This window comes from Streptopelia decaocto, assembly GCF_964273445.1.
Source record: "Streptopelia decaocto genome assembly, chromosome: 6".
Taxonomy (NCBI): domain Eukaryota; kingdom Metazoa; phylum Chordata; class Aves; order Columbiformes; family Columbidae; genus Streptopelia; species Streptopelia decaocto.
This window is the reverse complement of record NC_138660.1, coordinates 52,807,876-52,824,252: the sequence shown is the minus strand read 5'-3', so window position 1 is coordinate 52,824,252 and position 16,377 is coordinate 52,807,876. Positions and strand designations below refer to the sequence as shown.

The window sequence follows — 16,377 nt, the reverse complement described above, 5'->3', positions numbered from 1 at the left end:
GGAGAGCTCTTCTGTGCTTGCATAGTCTGGACTGCGGGATGCAAAAGCCCTGTTGGGCTTGGACTGGGGGTCAGGCTGTGTTTCCTAAAACAAACTGGGGAAATAAAGGTAATTCAAACATAGCAGTAAGAACTGAAGGAAATGAATGAAGTGGTTTTGTGGTCTAGTTTCATTCTGGAGATTCATGGGAACTGAGAATTTAGGAGCTGAGCCTGTACTACAAGTCAGTGCAGTCTTTTTGGGGTGGCTGGGGCACTGAAGACCATATGGATGCCTGTAAGTGACTAGGGAAGGAAAGCAGAGGCTTGGCCTGGTGAGGTTAATGGCTCATTTCGTTCAGGCAGAAGCCCCTAATGACTAAGTAGCAGCTACTCTGGGGATTTTACAGATTGGGTCAAGGTCAAATAGGAAAGCTGCAGTGCAATTAGTTTAAGCTTGAAAGTGTTTTCAAGTTAATTCATTTGGTTCTGCTAGGAAGGCTGCAGCTTTGTGGAGGGCTAATCGGAGAAGTGTGTTGAAAGGGCTGAGATATGGTTCACTAACAAGGGGGAATGCTTTTATGGTGGCAGGGAGCTTGGAGACCTCACTCAGCAAAAACCTTCGAAAGATGTGAAGGTCTTTCCCCTGAGAAAACTGCCTTCACATGTGTTGCAGCTAAGCACATGCTCAAAACCTCTGTCATCAGCCACAAAATAAGACCCTCTGGCTCCTCAGCTTTTAGGTGAGTCTGGAGGGTCTCTGGTGGAGGTGAGTGTTGGGATGCTCAGCAGCCCCATGCTTGGGGGAAGAAATGGGTGAAAGAGAAGCAGGATTGCAAGTGGAAGTTGCGTAGATGAGAAGACTTAAAGTGTTCCCCTGAATTTTTGAGAAGACCTGAACAGTGTTTTCCCTTATTGTTCTTGGCCTGCAGTGAATGGCTGGCATGGGAGGGAACAGGATGTTGCAAACACTACTTGAAGACTCAGTGTTGGAGCAAACCTCCCCAGTGGTGGTTTGTGCTCTGCTGGGTCCACACAGAGCAGGCTGGTGATATGCTACATGGCCCATCAGTTGAATCGTTTGGAAAGAAAGCTAACAAAACAAACCCTGCTATTTTATCTCTCTTCAGCCTGCTGCACATTTCCATGAAATGGTGGAAACTTACTATTTTTGAGAATTGTGTCCCTGTTTAAGATGTAGTTGGCATTTGCTGATGTGTTTGTAGATATATTGGGAGGTGGAGGGGGAGGAGCACTAATAGGGAGACAGGCAATCATGCAAACACATGCACATGCAGAAACACATAGAGGCAGGCTGTGTTATTGCACAAGTCCTGTATCCTTGGGAAACCAGTCTACAAATATGATTTAAAAAAAAAAAAAAAGGCAAAACTCTTTGAAGTAAAGCCTGGGGGAGGGGACATCTTGGTCCTTCTTTCATCTGACATCAGCTCCCTTTCAGTATCACTTCTGTGCTTGTTCCAGGCTGCCAGAGGAGTCCGTGTGCCATGGGGCACAGGTGCACTATAGGGGACTGTGCAGTGGGTGGAGGATTTTTCTCTAGCTCTGGACCTGGGTGGATAAAGGAGGGAAAGTTGCCTCCTCCAGCCATGAGGAATGGGCAGACAAAAGAGTGCTGAAAGCTGCACTGCACTGAGTCAGTGTCCCTGGCGCTTTGGAGGAGCACAAAGCATTTCCTGTGGGACACCCAAGCCAAAGGAAGGCACTGGGTGCCCCTTGGATCACCCCTTCGTGCCAGCTGCTCAGGGCAGGGAGAGGAGCTTGCTAAGCAACCCCTGGCCAGAACATGCTGTTCCCTGCCTAGTCTTGCCCTCCGTGCTGGTAGAGATGGGCTGAAAAGATCTTATATAGCAAAAATAAAGGGTGTTTGCAGAGCCTCAGGGCTCTCAGCCCCAGAGGATTTCGGAGTTCTTTGTGGACATCTTATCACAGAGGTGGAACAAGCTCTTGGAGACTGATGCAGGAATTTTTTGGCTGTGGTGTGCGATTGCCTCACTGTTACTGAGCAAGCTGGCATGATGAAATAACCCTGGGGAGTGCAGGCAGGCAGAGGATCCCAGGAACCCGCCCTGAGGAGCTCCTTGGCAGATGGGGAGATGCTCCACGCTGATCTCCTTCTCTGTGTCTCATGGGAGCCTGGGATCCTGAGAGATTTGGGAGACCAGCCTTCCTGCTGGCCCTCCCAAAAGCTAGGTGGCATGGTTACCCCTGGGCTACCCAGGAATGCTGGTTTTGTCTTCTCTGCCACCAAATTAAGTGCTTAAGAATCCATATGTCACCCGGGCGGAGCTGAATGAGGCTGAGCAGAACAGGCTGCTGGCTGGGGAGAGGGGACTGGGAGGAGGTATGAGGGGGTCCCTGTAGTTGAATCCAGAAAGCGATCATGTGTGACTCCTCCCCAGTTAGTCCTGTCAATGGGATTAAACCCAGTCTAGATGCAACCTTTGGCTCCTGAACTGCTGATTGCCAGGAGGAGAGCTAGAGAGGGACTGCTCTGTGATTGTGTCCTTCCTTAGGCTCCTCTCCTGAGCATCCATGGGTGGCCTTTGTGGGAGATGTCCTGCAGCAGAGAGGCTGCTTCTCTGCTCTTCATCCCATTTGTATCCCTTCTCCCATTGCCTCCTCTCCTACACAGCCCATTGCTAGTGCTCCCTCTATAGCGTTTCACAGAAGACTGAAACTTGAGCAGCTTCTGGAGAAACTCCTCTGCTTTTGGAGAGCTGCATCCAGCCGGGCTTGATTACGCCTGGGGCAGACCACGTCCTGATGTCTCTGTGTTTCCCCTCCACTGATGTATGCTGTGTTGTGGCTCAGTACTTTGCAGTTTGGCAGTGGTAATCAGGAAACCCTGGGTCTTTTTTTTGAGGTAGGGTGGGCTGGAGGGCCTGGGGAAGACTTTGTTCCTGCCAGCCCATGCAGCAAGGGAATTGCAACGCCAGTATAATCTCTGCTGGCAAACGTTTTCTGAGGTGTCCAAGTTCCAGGTCAACAACACCCATATCACAGCTGTTGCACAGGAACCTTTGCCCAGGGCTCTCCTAGAAATACTTTGCAGACTGATGAGGCAGAGGTCACTGGGGCTGTGGTTGGGGTTTGTCTGCTCCTTCCCCACCTTCCTGCAAGTAATTCTCTGGCCATGGCTATTGTGCATGTTAAAGGTCAGGTTTAAAGGCCCTGTCTGCTCTCAGGCTGTGAAGAACAAGTGCTTGGGCTCCTGGCAGCCTGGGCCAGGCAGCTCTGCTCCTTAGTGTAGAAAGTGGCAAGCAAAACCCAGATCAGGCACTTAAATTATCCTGAAATGGTAGAACTAGTGGCTACAAGAGGCTAAAAGTGTTGTAGGGAAAAAAATAAAGCTAGATGGGACAGAGAACACTTCTCAGGGTGAAAAATCACTCTCCGGATGCTGCATTCCTGCAGGTCTGAATGCTGTCGCTGCTGTGCACAGTGCGGTGCCAGGGCAGGAGCACAGGCTCCTGGGTTCGCTCATTGATTCCCTGCCTGACTTTGGGCAATGCTCTCAAATTTTTCCATGCCCTTGTTTCTTACTATGTGCAACCCAGGATGAACACCTCTTTCTCCAGGGTAATTAATGAACTGCAAAGTGCTTTGATGTCTTCAGAGGGAAAGTGCTGGCCCATGGAGGCTGTGATTGCTGCAGGAGGGAGGTGTGAGCTAGGACCTGCGTCCAGTGGGGCTCCAGGCATGTTTGAAGGCCATTTCTGTGGGTCTGGGACCTTAATCAACACTTTAACACTATGTAAACACCCAGGGCAGATAAACAAGTACATGTGAAACCATGCGGGCAAGCTGTCATGGAAGGAAAGCAAGTGCAGAGAGCAAGAGAGCAAGTGCTGGAGCGGGTGGCTGCAGTCCTTGGCATGCTGCATGTTCCGTGTGATACAGCCTGGCCCTCTCATGCTAAGTGAGTGCTACTGGCTCGATCCTGTCCCACAGCCCAGATATGCTTGGGGGCTCTTCAAAGGGATAAAGATGTATTTTTAACTTCAGTCAGCTGCCTTTTTTGTTTGTTTGTTTGTGTGTGTGTGTGTGGTGCTTTTTTCTTCTTGTAGCTCTGGAAGTGGCAGGTTGTTTTTAAGCCCCTCTGTTTCTCAGCCATGTTGATGGAGGTGCCTGGAGGTCTTAAACCAGATTCCCAAAAATTTCAGCACTGGAAATTGGTAGCCACTTTGGAACATGTTGGTGAGACTGTGCAGCTCCCTACAGATGTTAGCTGATGGACATTTGAACATGCTTTCACCTCAGCCAAGTCCTCGCCCCATTGAAGCCAATGGGAATTTTCCTTGAAAAAGGCCATAAAGAAATCATTTTCTTGGCATAGAGAGAGGTGTTTCATGAGCTTCTCATCAGTGTTCAGGAGAACTTCAGCTATCTGCTTTGATTCTTGCTACACTTGTCCCACCCTGCACAAAATGCTCTACCTTTTGATCCAAAATAGCACAGGAGAAGTTTTCCACATGCCATAGGAAAATGGAGGAACTATAAAACTTAATTGTTTTGGAGTTTGGCACCACTCTGTTCACAGATATATTTAGCCTGAATTGAAATTGGTCAGCAAAAGGGCGTTTTCCAGGATGACAAATGGATTAGGGTTGTATATCTGAGGCAATTGCATACTTGCCCATCCCATGCCGGTGGGGTTGGTGGGTGACTTAGTTGGTTGGTGGATAGTCATAAGCAAGCACGCACAACTTGCTTTTTTTGGGCAGTTTTTAAAAGCATTATCTGGCTGAAAAAGGCATTGTTTGGCTCTTGGCATGCTCTGTGTTCTCCCAGCCCCAAGGCTTGATGTCTCCACTTTTGTTGCTGCTACCCAGCCCACTTGCTCTTTGAAATGTGGTTCGTCACACCTGATGCTTGGCCTCCTGCTGTGCGTGCAGCTCATCCGCGAAGGTAACACCAGTGCTTTGCACATGGCACCAACCTCTTCTGTCCCATCTCCCTTCACCAGTGTTTGAGCTCTCCCTGCAAGCCCCAGGGGAGGAGAGCTCCTCCCAAGAGCAGCACTGGATTTGGGACAGGGAAAAGCTGTGATGGGGCTTCAGAATCAGCCCCAGGTGGGTCAGTCCAGCTTGGCAGCAGGGCAAAGGTATGGCTCACTGTGCTGGCTTGGCCTTGGAGAGCTTGCAGCTGATAGCAGCTTAGACCTTCCTGTGTCTGGGGAGCCAAGAACAATCTCTCCTGTCCCTGGGTGTGTTCAAGCACATGGGCTTGCACACTCTGCTCCCATCTGTGGTTTTCTTTGGGCTGACATTTGTTAGCATTGGAAAGTGAGAAAAATGAGCAAAAATATTATCAGAAGCGGGTTTTGTGAATGAATCAGCAGACAAGAGGCTTACCAGCTCGCCTTCATTTACTAGCGCAGTGCTTATTTGGGCAGATGTCTATATGTTTTAGTTGGAGGCAGGAAGGAGTGAGAATCATTGGGAGAAGGCATCGCTTCCAGTTTGCTGCTTTTCTGTCAGTTTGTACCATCAATTTTTCTGAATGAAGCAGTGGACTGCAACGTGTCTGAGATGCTTCCCTGCTGCACTCTAGTTCTTTTGCTGTTGTTGACAGCTTGGTGGACACCAAGGAGAGGAGCACAAAAGATGCTGGAAAGCTAAAACCCTCCTAAGCAGCTTGTTGGGTATCAGAACCTGGCCAGCCTTGCCCGTCTCTTGCATAGTGCTTTTTCATTTGGTCCTGTCTGAAGAGCAGCCTCATGGCCTTCTCTCTTCTCACTATGTGTTTCTAATTAACGGGGAGACTGGTGTATAAACAGAAGATTCCTGCTCAAAACATTCTTTGTCCGGCTGCTAGGATGACAGCCAGATGGCAAACGCCAGGCAACAGCCCAGACCTTGAGCTTGCCCATCTGGCTATCAAACCTGGTCCCAGTTCTCATCTGGAACCAGTACTGAGGAAAGCCATGGACTTTGCCAATTTGGTTTTGCCCCTGTTTGCTTTTCACTTGCTACCTAAGCAGCTAAAAACCTGCAGACCAAACACATTTAGTATTTCTGGGAAGTGGGATGATCCCAGTATTGGGAGATCTGAGGCCAAAATGGTGAGGAAGTTCAAAAGGACACTGGACAAATCCATTGGGGATTGAGGGATGAGTCTTGTCAGTGGCTTTTAAATCCTGTGGGTCAAACTCAGTCTCCAGCAATGAAAGTGCTTTTACTGCTGGTCTGCAGCACAGATTAGGAATGGTTCTTCTGATCTGATATGTGTCCCCAAGCAGCTGCTGATGGTCTCTTGGGGATGGCATGCTCGGCTGGGGTGGCTCTTTGATCCAGCCCACGTGGGCCATTTGCTTGCCATCAGTCTGCAGGCTGCTGCAGATTTGCTGAGTAAGTTCAGACAAAACTTTTCTTGCAGTTCCCCCTGTGTGAGCCTGGGGTTGTAACACCTGAAAAGAGCTTGGAAAGCTGTGGCAGAGATAAAACACTTACTATTATGATTTTTCATTCTCTGTCATGACAGTAGAGCTATGCCCTGACAACGTGATGCAGCTTCTGGAAAAAAAAAAAAAGTTAGAATCAGTAAATGCTCTGTGTGCTTGGTCTTCCACGAAGCACGAGAGATCCAGAAATTAAGCATTGTTAAACAAGCTAAAGCCTTGTTTGCCCTCTGTCATGTACGGTTTGATGTGATTTCTTCTGTATAAGTGCCCGAATTCTATAGTGCTGGAAATATGAAATCAGAGGTGCTGGAGAGAATGCTGGTGTTGGGAGGCTGAGTGCTAAAGTTCCTCCTTTGCATATGCTAAAAGATACTTCATATTTGTCACCACAGTAGGACCAGAATGGCCTGGTCTGTCACTGGTGTAGGACCTGTGGAGCTGCTGAAGAGCTCTCATATACAGAGATATATACAGAGATGTACTTTGCCTGGGTTATTGTGTTGAGAGGTGATGGGCATGCATGGGTTGACTCATAATTTGGGCTCAAAGGACCTTTAGAGGTCTTGGTCCGAGCCTCTGCTTAAAGTAGGGCCAGCTTCAGTGTTAGATCCAGCTACAGTGTTAGACATGCTTGCTCAGCCAGCTCAGACCAGGCACCAAGGAGGGGTCAGCTGTCACCTTCTGGGCTTCTGGAGAAAGCAGGAGGAATTGATCTCTCTTTGCCACTATGAAGTCCAAAGGGACTGGTGTCTGCAGCACTGTGGCCATTGTGTGGAAAAAGTCCAGTGTTTATCCCCAGATTTCTGCTAACTGATTTAGAAATTGCTAAATTCGCCAGGGGTTGTGCAGCTTGTAGCAGTGGCAGAGTTGGGTCCAGGACATGTGAGGCTGTCCCATGGTCAGCAGAAATGGCAAAATGCAGGAGTAGGTGGAAGCTAAATGAGTAATGCACTGTATGACAAATGATGTGAAAGATCATGCGGCAAGGATGATCACTGAAATGACAGGATCTCTGGGGGAAATTAGGTGGCTATAAAACAAAGGAGAGGTATTTTTGAAAGCAGGCCTGAGAATTTATTTTAGCACATTAATATTGAGTAAGTATTCCTGGAGATACTCTGGGGGATGATAGATGGACTTAAGGTATTGTTACTAATCACTGTGGTTTTGAGTTTTGAAGTTGAAGTACAGTTGCCATCTCCAACCCAACTGGACTTCTGATGGGAAAATTACATTCTTCGGGAAGTAATTTAGAAGGTCAAAGAAAAACCAGAAAGAACCTCTCCAGCAGCTATTTCCCCTGCTCTCTAAACTGTCTTTTTAGTGTGGTAATAACTCCAGAATGAAAGGATCTATTCTCACCTTTCAGATGAAAGGGCTAATGCAATTTAAATTTTTTTTTTTCATGCAACGATTTTATGGCTTGGTAACCAGCCACACTTGAAAGCAATCCAGGATGGGATGAACACGTGAGAGAGTGCTTGGCTGAGCTTGACCCTTTCCTTGTCTGCCCTGTCTCCTGCAGATAATGGCGATGACCGGTCTGAGAGCATCCTTGCTGAGAACCACGTGGATGGCACCCCAGGGATCCTGAGTGGAGCTGGTGGGAGGAAGCCCATCAAGACGGGCATGAAGGAGCTGGCGGTGATGAGGGAGAAGGTGAATGAGCAGCAGCGGCAGATGGGCAAAGTCAGCAAGGCCCATCACAACCACGAGGACTCGAAGAAGTCGCGGCTGTCGACGGGCAGGGTGAGAAGGCAGGGACTGTGGGGGCCTAATGGCAGCTGCAGGCTCGCTGGGGAAGCACTGAGTGCAAAAGCCTTAGTGATATTTGCAACAAACTGTCTTAAAAAGAAAAAAAAAAAAAGAAAAAGGGGGGAAGGGGTGGAGGAAAAAAAAAGAGGAAAAGCAAACGTTTATTTTGGCCTGAAGCTGTGACTGAACACACCATCTGATGAACTTTGATGTGCTGGCAAGAAGGCGTTATTTTCATTGCAGCTTCACCTCCTGACAGCAGAGCTGGGGCAGGGGGGTCCTGCTGGCTCAACACCCACCTCTGCAGGGGTGTGAGCTGCCCTTTGCCCAAGGACTGGCTTTCTCACACCCTTTGTCCCTAAGCAAGTGCCAGGGATGGCCCAGCAGGATTTGTGATGCCCTCCAGTCCTTGGCTGTGGTTTCCCTCTAGTGGGCAGCTTGGTCAAGGCAACTAGATGGGATAGTGATGAAAGGCCACCACAAAAGGTCCGTAATACACATCTTTATAAACATATGGGGAGTGCAGGGACAGAAAAGAGCTTTAAAAGAGAACCTTCACCCCTTCCAAGGAACAGGCACAGGAGAGGTTCAAAACAGTGCAGGCACCATCAACTTAGGGAACTCCAACACTGCTGCTGATCCTTTGTGGAAAAAAACCAACCAAACAACCACAGCAACTCCAAAAGCAGAGAAACAGAGAGGTATGGACTCACTCTGGCTTACATCAGGTGTAATTCAGCCAGGCTGTCTTGGCTGGGAGCCCTGGCTTGGAGCTGCTGTGGAGCAAGTGGGTACCTCCAGAGGCTGGCTGTGCTGGGTGCTCTTGTTCCCGGGGCTTCCCTTCCACTTCCATGGGGTCTCACATGCTTGGAGTTGCAGTTCTGAGCCAAAACAGCATCACAGGTGTGGGGTCTGGGCTACGCTCATGGAAACCCTCCTGGTCTGTCTGAATTAGTTGTGCTTCACATCACTTGTCACGACCAGTGGGACCCAAGGGAGCATCTCTGAGGCTTCTCTTCCTCTGTGCCTTCAGGGCCTGTGACCTGGTGTCATGTTGGCTCCTGGCCATGTGAGGCACGTGGCACATGGGAGAGATGTGTGCGTCTCCCTGTGTGGATCTCCACACAACGGCATCTGTGGACATGCAGCACTCTGATTTTGGGTTCCTGCAGGTGAAGTCTGTAGCAGGACCCAGTAGCAACAGGCAAACCTGTGTTAGGAGGAGGTACACATGGGTGTTCATCTCTCCTGGTGTGTCTGTTGTCTAAAGTGTTGACTTTGAAGGAGCTGTTGCCCTGATTATTTTTTTTGTTTTGTTTTCTACTTTCTGGGGTCTTTTCAGACCCCTTGTCAGCAGGAGCTTGATCAGGTCCTGGAACGTATCTCCACTATGCGGCTGCCGGATGAGCGAGGTCCACTGGAGCACCTCTACTCCCTCCACATCCCCAACTGTGACAAGCATGGCTTGTACAATCTCAAACAGGTAAGCAGGGAGACCCAGAGCTCCAAGGCTGGCTGCATGCCCAGCAGGAGCCCTTGGCTTAACATGGGGTCACACGCAGCTCAGGGCTGGGCTGATGTCACTTTAGTAATACCTAGGTGCATCTGCAGCCACAGGCTAGCAAGTGGAGATGAGACCCACATCTGTGCTTGCCTGTGTGGAGTCCAGAAATGGAGTATTTGTTTAGTTCAGAGCCTCTTCTTCCCTGCAAGTGGAGCTTGTCTGTCCATGTCTGCTCTCGTGTGCTTTGAGCCAAGTCTTGTTCTGGCTGGGCCCTGCTACAGGGGAAAAGCAGAGAGGGGCTGAATGCTGGCCAGTCCTGCAGATGAAGCAGAAAGCACTTCTTCTGGGGTCAGGAAGGTTTCTAGCACACTTTGCTGTTTTTTCTCCACGAATTGAGGCTAGTTCCATAGCTCCAGGAAGGATTCCTTCCAAGTGAGGTGGGGGTTGGGGTGCAGCATCCATCTGAAAGTATTTACAGGGCCCAAAAGGACTCAAATGACTTTGTGTGTCTGAATTTTGACTTCTTGGCTTCATTCATGCAAAACCAGCAGGTGTCAGCAGCTGAGGCATGGGAAAAAGAAGTCAGGAAAAACCTCTTTGGGCAGCAAAACACCAGCTTGTCCAGAGTTGACTGGCAGCCACATGTGAATAGTACCTGGATATGAGCAATCCTTACAGCTATGTGTAACTGAGAATTTGAAGGGGACCTCAGAAAACCTGCTGTTTTTGTGGTTAAGCCTTTTTCTCAGGGCTACTTCTACCCCTTGATCAGGAGCATTTAAAAAAAGGCATTGAAAAAAGTAGGATGGTCTGAGATAATCTCTCTCCCTCCCTTCCCTCTTCCCTGTTCTGCCTGGACCCTCATCCTGTGCCTCCCCCTGAGGAGCCCCACGGACTGGCTGGATCCACCAGCAGGAGCACGCTTGGAAGGGGTGCATGGAGCAGAGCAGGCAAATTCCCCATAAAGAGATGAGCCATGTCTGGGGAACGAGCCTGGGCAATGCAGTGATGCATCGTGTCCTATGAGAGAAAATACGGTCTCTGCTGCTCCTTGTGCCTGAGAAACAAGTCTGCCTGCACTGAAGGGTGCAGATGGGTTACACAGTGGTCACTGCTGCAGAAAATAGAGGGGACAGAAGTCAGTTTCTCTTCTCCCCACAACCCTGCCCTGGATAAGAGCAAACAAGGCAAATGTGAAGTGATACCCATTTCTCTCCCCGCCCGGGTTCCTGGGGCTGAGCATCAGCTCCTTTTCATTTGCTGGAAAGCAGATGCCAACAAAAGCATTCCCAGTTGCTCCCACCTCCTGTGGGCCAGCACTTGGGTGGAGGGTGCCTGGATGCACTCTCCTGCTGGGGAAGCTTTTTATTCCTCTCTTTTTATGATTTTTATTCCCATGAGCAAGGCTGCATTTTGACCTCAGTCCAGCTGCAGAAAGTGGCTTGAATTCAGCTTTACAGAGTGCATGCAGAGCCTGACCTCCTGTGTCTTCCACTATGCCCTGTTCAGAGATGTATCTGCTGGGGATGGGGGGATGAACATCAGGTTTTTGAACCTGCATCTGCAGCCCTACCAGGGCAAGAGGTGAATGATAAGCTTCTCTCTAACCAGACCAGGCTGCAGGGTGCAGAGTCTAAGTCCAGATGCACATGGGTCCCTACCTCTGTTCTGGGACAGAGTGAAACCCTGTTTGGAAGTATGTTTGTGGCTGGCTATGGGGGCTTTGCTCTCATGTTTCAGTTTGTTTAGCCCAGTTGCCAGGTGAGAAGAAGCTTGCACAGCTCCTCTGTCAGTCTGTCCCACCCCTCTTCCCCCAGGGATTTTTGACTCCATGGATGACTCTACAGCTGACAGAGTGTGATGTACCTCAGGGGCAGTTGTCCTCATGGCTGATTAAAATTGGCTTCTTGGCCCCTGGGGGAAGGGATCCAGCCCTCAGCCTGGACTACTGGATCAGCACAGACCCTGGGGTGTCTGAGCGCAGCATGCATGAATCTTGCCTAAATTCAAGCTAGTGCCAAATTGCTGGAGCAACCCCAACTCCGCCTGTGTTTGGGCTTTAGGCTGGTGGGGCTGGGAAGGGGGTTGTTTTGTCCCCCTGTTTCCTCAGCTGATGCCTGCCCTGTCCCTCTCTGATGTAGTGTAAGATGTCGGTGAACGGGCAGCGGGGCGAGTGCTGGTGTGTGGACCCCATCCACGGGAAGGTGATCCAGGGCGCGCCCACCATCCGCGGGGACCCCGAGTGCCACCTCTTCTACACAGCCCACGAGCAGGAGGACCGGGGAGCACATGCCCTACGGAGCCAGTAGACGGACGTGATCCTGCTTGCTGGAGGCAGTTCACCATGGCCCCGGTGCTGGATTTTACAGAGGTTTCAGCGTGTCTCTTTAGGCTCTGGAAGAGACTGGGGTTGTGTCCTGTGTGCTGACCTCCTTCTACTGCTGCCTGGCTCCTGGGGAGGGGAGGGACAATGGGAAGGGAAGGGCGGTGGGGGGGTTGCAAGGAGAAGGGACTGCTTTCCTATAGCCTTTCACCCAACATAAGCCAGAGAACCGGTCTTTTTTTGCTCCTCGCCCTGTGGCCCTGCCCTCCCTGCTGCTTTGTGGCATCTTCTTGCACCCTCCAGCACAGAGCATTGTGTGCTTCCCAATACCTCCCAGGGACAAAACCCCTTGCTGTGGGTGGGAGGGGGCCAAAAAGCAAAGGAAAACAAAACACCCTTTCCCCCCTTCTTTCCCTCCTTTCCCCAAGACCAAAGACTGTAAATACTGTGTCTCCTGCCACTTCTGTCCTGCTGGTCCCCTGTGCCCCAGCCCAGCCATCAGTCCTGGTGTGGGATGCAGTCTGGGAGGGGGGAAGAAAGGGAAGGAGGAAAGCCCCCGGCTAGAACATGGATCCCCCCAATGAGTCATCATCAAGGGAAAAAGTTAAGGACGAGGCAGCCCAAGCCTTTAAATACCCCTGGGTGCTGCCATTCCCAGTGCTGGGGCACAGCCAGGCCTACAGGGAGCCAGCTCCAGTCGCTGGTCCAGGAGGATGTGGCCTCTGGGTGATGGTGAAGCTAAAAGCTTGGTTTTCCAAGGGGTTTGAAGGGCTATTGCCCAGAATTCCTTAGAATCAGCTTATGCAGAGGGAGCTAAAGTGAACTTGTTGGGGCTGCTTGGAAGGATGCCTGTGTAGATTTAGGACAAGCCAGGGAGTGTCTGTCTCTCTTTCTTTCTTTCTTTCTTTCTCTCTCATGCATTCTTTTTTTGTAGATAGGAAAAAAAAAAAAACCAACATCTAAAACCTGCACTCCCAAGCAGCTGCCTTTGTCCCTCCATTTTCGCTTGGGACTGGAGTGAGCATCTGCTATTCAGCACACACTTTTTCTTCTTCCTTTTGTTTTTTTTTGGTAAGTAATTTACAGTGTATATCTTGCTTTGTAAAGGGCCTGACACACACATGCCCCCCCCTGCTCACACACGTCTGTGTAGATTAAATCCAAGGAATTCCAGGTGCTCTGAGAGGTTTTGTGCTGGACATGCTGCTCAGAGGAGAAATGTTTCTTTGCTGTTATTTCACCGGTTGATTTCTTTCTGTACAGAACACAATGACCGTGAGAATAAGTAACTTCCCTGTTGCCTAAGCAAGGAGATTTTTTTTTTTTTATTTTCTTCCTGTGTTTGTTTGTTTGCTTTCATTTTTTAAATATGGATACCATTTTCAGATCAATTGTGAAAATCTTATCCTTGCAGAAAAAGTCTCAGGCTTTCCTTAAATGAAATCGGGGTGGGGGGAGGGGGAGAATAAAGGATCTCCTGATTTCTGGTAAAAGCTTCTGAGTAGCAAACAGCCTCCAGGTCCCAGGTCCCTCTGGGGAGCATGGTTGAACAGGGTGGTGGAAGGAGGAAGGACTTCAAACTGGATGAGGAAAAGCAAAATCCCAGTAGGCTCTGGCAGAAGGGGAGAGCTGGAGTGTGTTGCTTTTTCCTCCCTTCTTGGCCCCACATTTCAGATCCCAAGTGCAAAGGGCACAGGTGGTCTCTGCAAATTAAGCCCCTCATGATTTTTCAGGGGTTTGGATGTGGCAGTGGAGGAGACAGGGCAAGGAGCCCCTTTGGAAACTTTGGAGTGGGGGTGTGTGCACGTGGATGTGGATGTGTATGAGAGGGAGTGAGAGCATGTGAGAAATGAAACACACCTGCATGTAAAGCCAAGTAACTGTAAAAATGCTACCTGTTTTCTGTTAACATCTGAGGGTGTTCTGCTTTTTCATGTAAACCTTTGCACATGCTGGCTCACATCTGCAGTTTGTACTTTTTGTTTTGTTTAGGAATCAGAAAGTTTTGTGTTTTTCTTTTTCTCTTTTGGAAAAGCTGAGCTGCATAAAGTTGGAATAAATTAAATGGGATGCCAGAAAACTGTCATCTTCCCCCTCCCCACTCCTCTCTGTTCACAGGACATGATTCCTGATGCATCACATGTAAAATTTGGCCTGTTCAGCTTTTGTCCTGGGAGCGTTTAAACAGCGGGTACTGGTCCCAGTTGGATGTGTGGGGAGGAACTGGTGGCACTGGTCTATTGATCTGCTGCATTCCTGCTCCACACATGGTACTTTGTGAATCTGCAAAATGCAACAGTGACCTCCAGTCCTTCTGAGTTGACATCTGGCTGGCACATGTATGGAGACCATCTCCCTCCCTGACAGCAGCTATATTGGGTGGAGAAGGGTGGCTGTGTCCTGCTTTGCTGGGTGGAGAGAGGGGCAATGTGAATGCCCTGTCTGGTATGATGCTCGTGGAGCTCCCTGAGCTGACGAGAGGCTGCATGAGAATGGTGCTTTCCTGCTGCTTGTGCAGGGAAGCAGCTTTGCAAGGAAAGGTCCCTCCTCCCCAGTGCAGGGACCTCAGGAACCTTGGCAGATGCTTGGGCAAAAGAGAAGGGAGGTGTGCTCTTTCCAGCTTCCCAGCCTTGGAATTTCAGGGGCTTCTTGAGTTGACAGGTGCCTCTAACCATGCTGTTTATTAGCTGGCATGAATCATAAGGGCTTCTTTTAAGTATCTTGCTGTAGTTTTGGCTCAGGAGATGCTGTGTGGGAGGGTTATGCCAGTAGCAATGTGGGGCACAAAGATGCTCCAAATCAGGTGCTGTCCAGGGAGGGCTGGGGGTGGCAGAGGGGCCTGAGCACACAGCCCAGCCGTGCCTGGGACCACGCTCCGCTTCAAGGGCTGCAGGTGGCCTTTGCACCTGAGTCAAGACCCTGAGGGGTGCAGGAGCTCAGCCCAGCAAAGAGGGTTTGCAGCCAGCCAGGCTCCTTGCAGAGGGGCAGGGACACAGCTGTAAGGCAAGGGGAGCAAAGAGCTTCTGGTTGAGTTTCCCCAGGGCTGCAAAACAGCCTTGAAGGCTCTTTGTGTGTGTGTGTGTGATGGGTTTCACTGCTTGGATCCTGGCACTGGGGTTTCTTCTGGGCTACCTTTGGTAATTACTCTGGGTAATCAGGTCAGGCATTGGGACCTGGCCCAGCAGCACATGAGGTACTAGTCGAAACACCAGCAGCTTAGATAGTTTTGTGTCTGTACATCAATGCTGTCAACCTACATTTGTAGTATAGCATAAAAACTATACAGAAGTATCACATAAATAATATTTAATATAAATAATTAGTATAAGGCTATATAGTTGTATCTATGTATAGCTGTATCGTGTCGGTAGGAGTATGATTTGCTAGTGCACTATCTGGGAGCGGGGGGCGGGGAAGAGCACTAACTTTCTGGGTGGAAAAGCCCATTTTCAGTGCCTGTGTGGCGACAGGAGCAGCGGCAGTGCCTCCTGCAGCGCCCCCTGCTGGCGGCTGTGGCGCCGTGCGGCTCCTGCTCCGTGGGGTGCGCGGGGGGAGCGGGCTCAGCCTTGCGGGCTAGCATGGGGGGCTGCGGGGTGCAGACCCTTCTACGTCGCTGGCTTGGGGCAGCAGGTTTGGCCCCAGCTGTGCTTTGGGGACCGGGGACTGGGTGGCTGTGCTAGCCCTGAATGATGTAAATAGGATGGGGGCTGCGTGTTACCACATCCCTGGCAAATCACGGTCCCCAATAGGGGCCAAAGGGGACGATTTTTGTCTCCCACCCTGCTCTGGGCACATGGGGTGATGGTGGCAGCCAGGCAGATGGGGGGTAATGGGCACAGGAGGAGGGAGATGTGGGGTTGAGTGAGGGGATGAAGAGTGATAAGCTGCTGGGCAGAGGGAGGGGTCAGATCCAGCACTGGGGAGGACACAGGGCAGTGGGATGGGCCACCAAGGGCTACCACGAGGGGTCTGAGGACCACAGTCGGGCTGGGCTGCCACAGGGATGCTCCTGCCCATGGGGGCTCTGGGGCAAATCTTCCCAGATTGAGCCCAGAGACGTATGAGGGTCAAACATCATGTCAGATCCCAAACTGTGGCTGTGATAGCAGCTGTGTGCTCAGCATCACCAGCAGTCAGGCCCTCTCCCCCCATAACCCAGCTGAATGCAAGTGCTGTGCCCCACTGCCACATCCATGCAAATAAATGGATTAAAAAAAAATAAAAATAGGGCAGGTCTGCTTTAAGGATGCTCTAAAATCAAACTTGCAATTTTACTACTGACTTAACACATTGTTCCGGTATCAACAGCTCTCCTAAACCATTGCCACCATGCTACCCTGCTCCCTGTACCTCCATGAGCACTCCTATGGAGCTGGCTGAGCCCCCTGGG

At 50.3% G+C, this 16,377-nt stretch overlaps 1 protein-coding gene across 1 annotated transcript in view; it reads left to right on the top strand.

Moving 5' to 3' along the window:
- The window catches only part of IGFBP2 (insulin like growth factor binding protein 2), a gene marked incomplete at its 5' end in the record, with an annotated part of 61,931 nt that extends 47,858 nt beyond the window's left edge, over positions 1–14,073 (top strand). Inside the window, 3 exons of the mRNA XM_082057300.1 lie at positions 7,931–8,154; positions 9,503–9,643; positions 11,806–14,073. Coding sequence (XP_081913426.1) covers positions 7,931–8,154; positions 9,503–9,643; positions 11,806–11,973 — 533 coding nt within the window. The 3' untranslated portion in view covers positions 11,974–14,073. The remainder of the gene's footprint in view (positions 1–7,930; positions 8,155–9,502; positions 9,644–11,805) is intronic.
- Between the last annotated feature and the right edge of the window lie 2,304 nt (positions 14,074–16,377).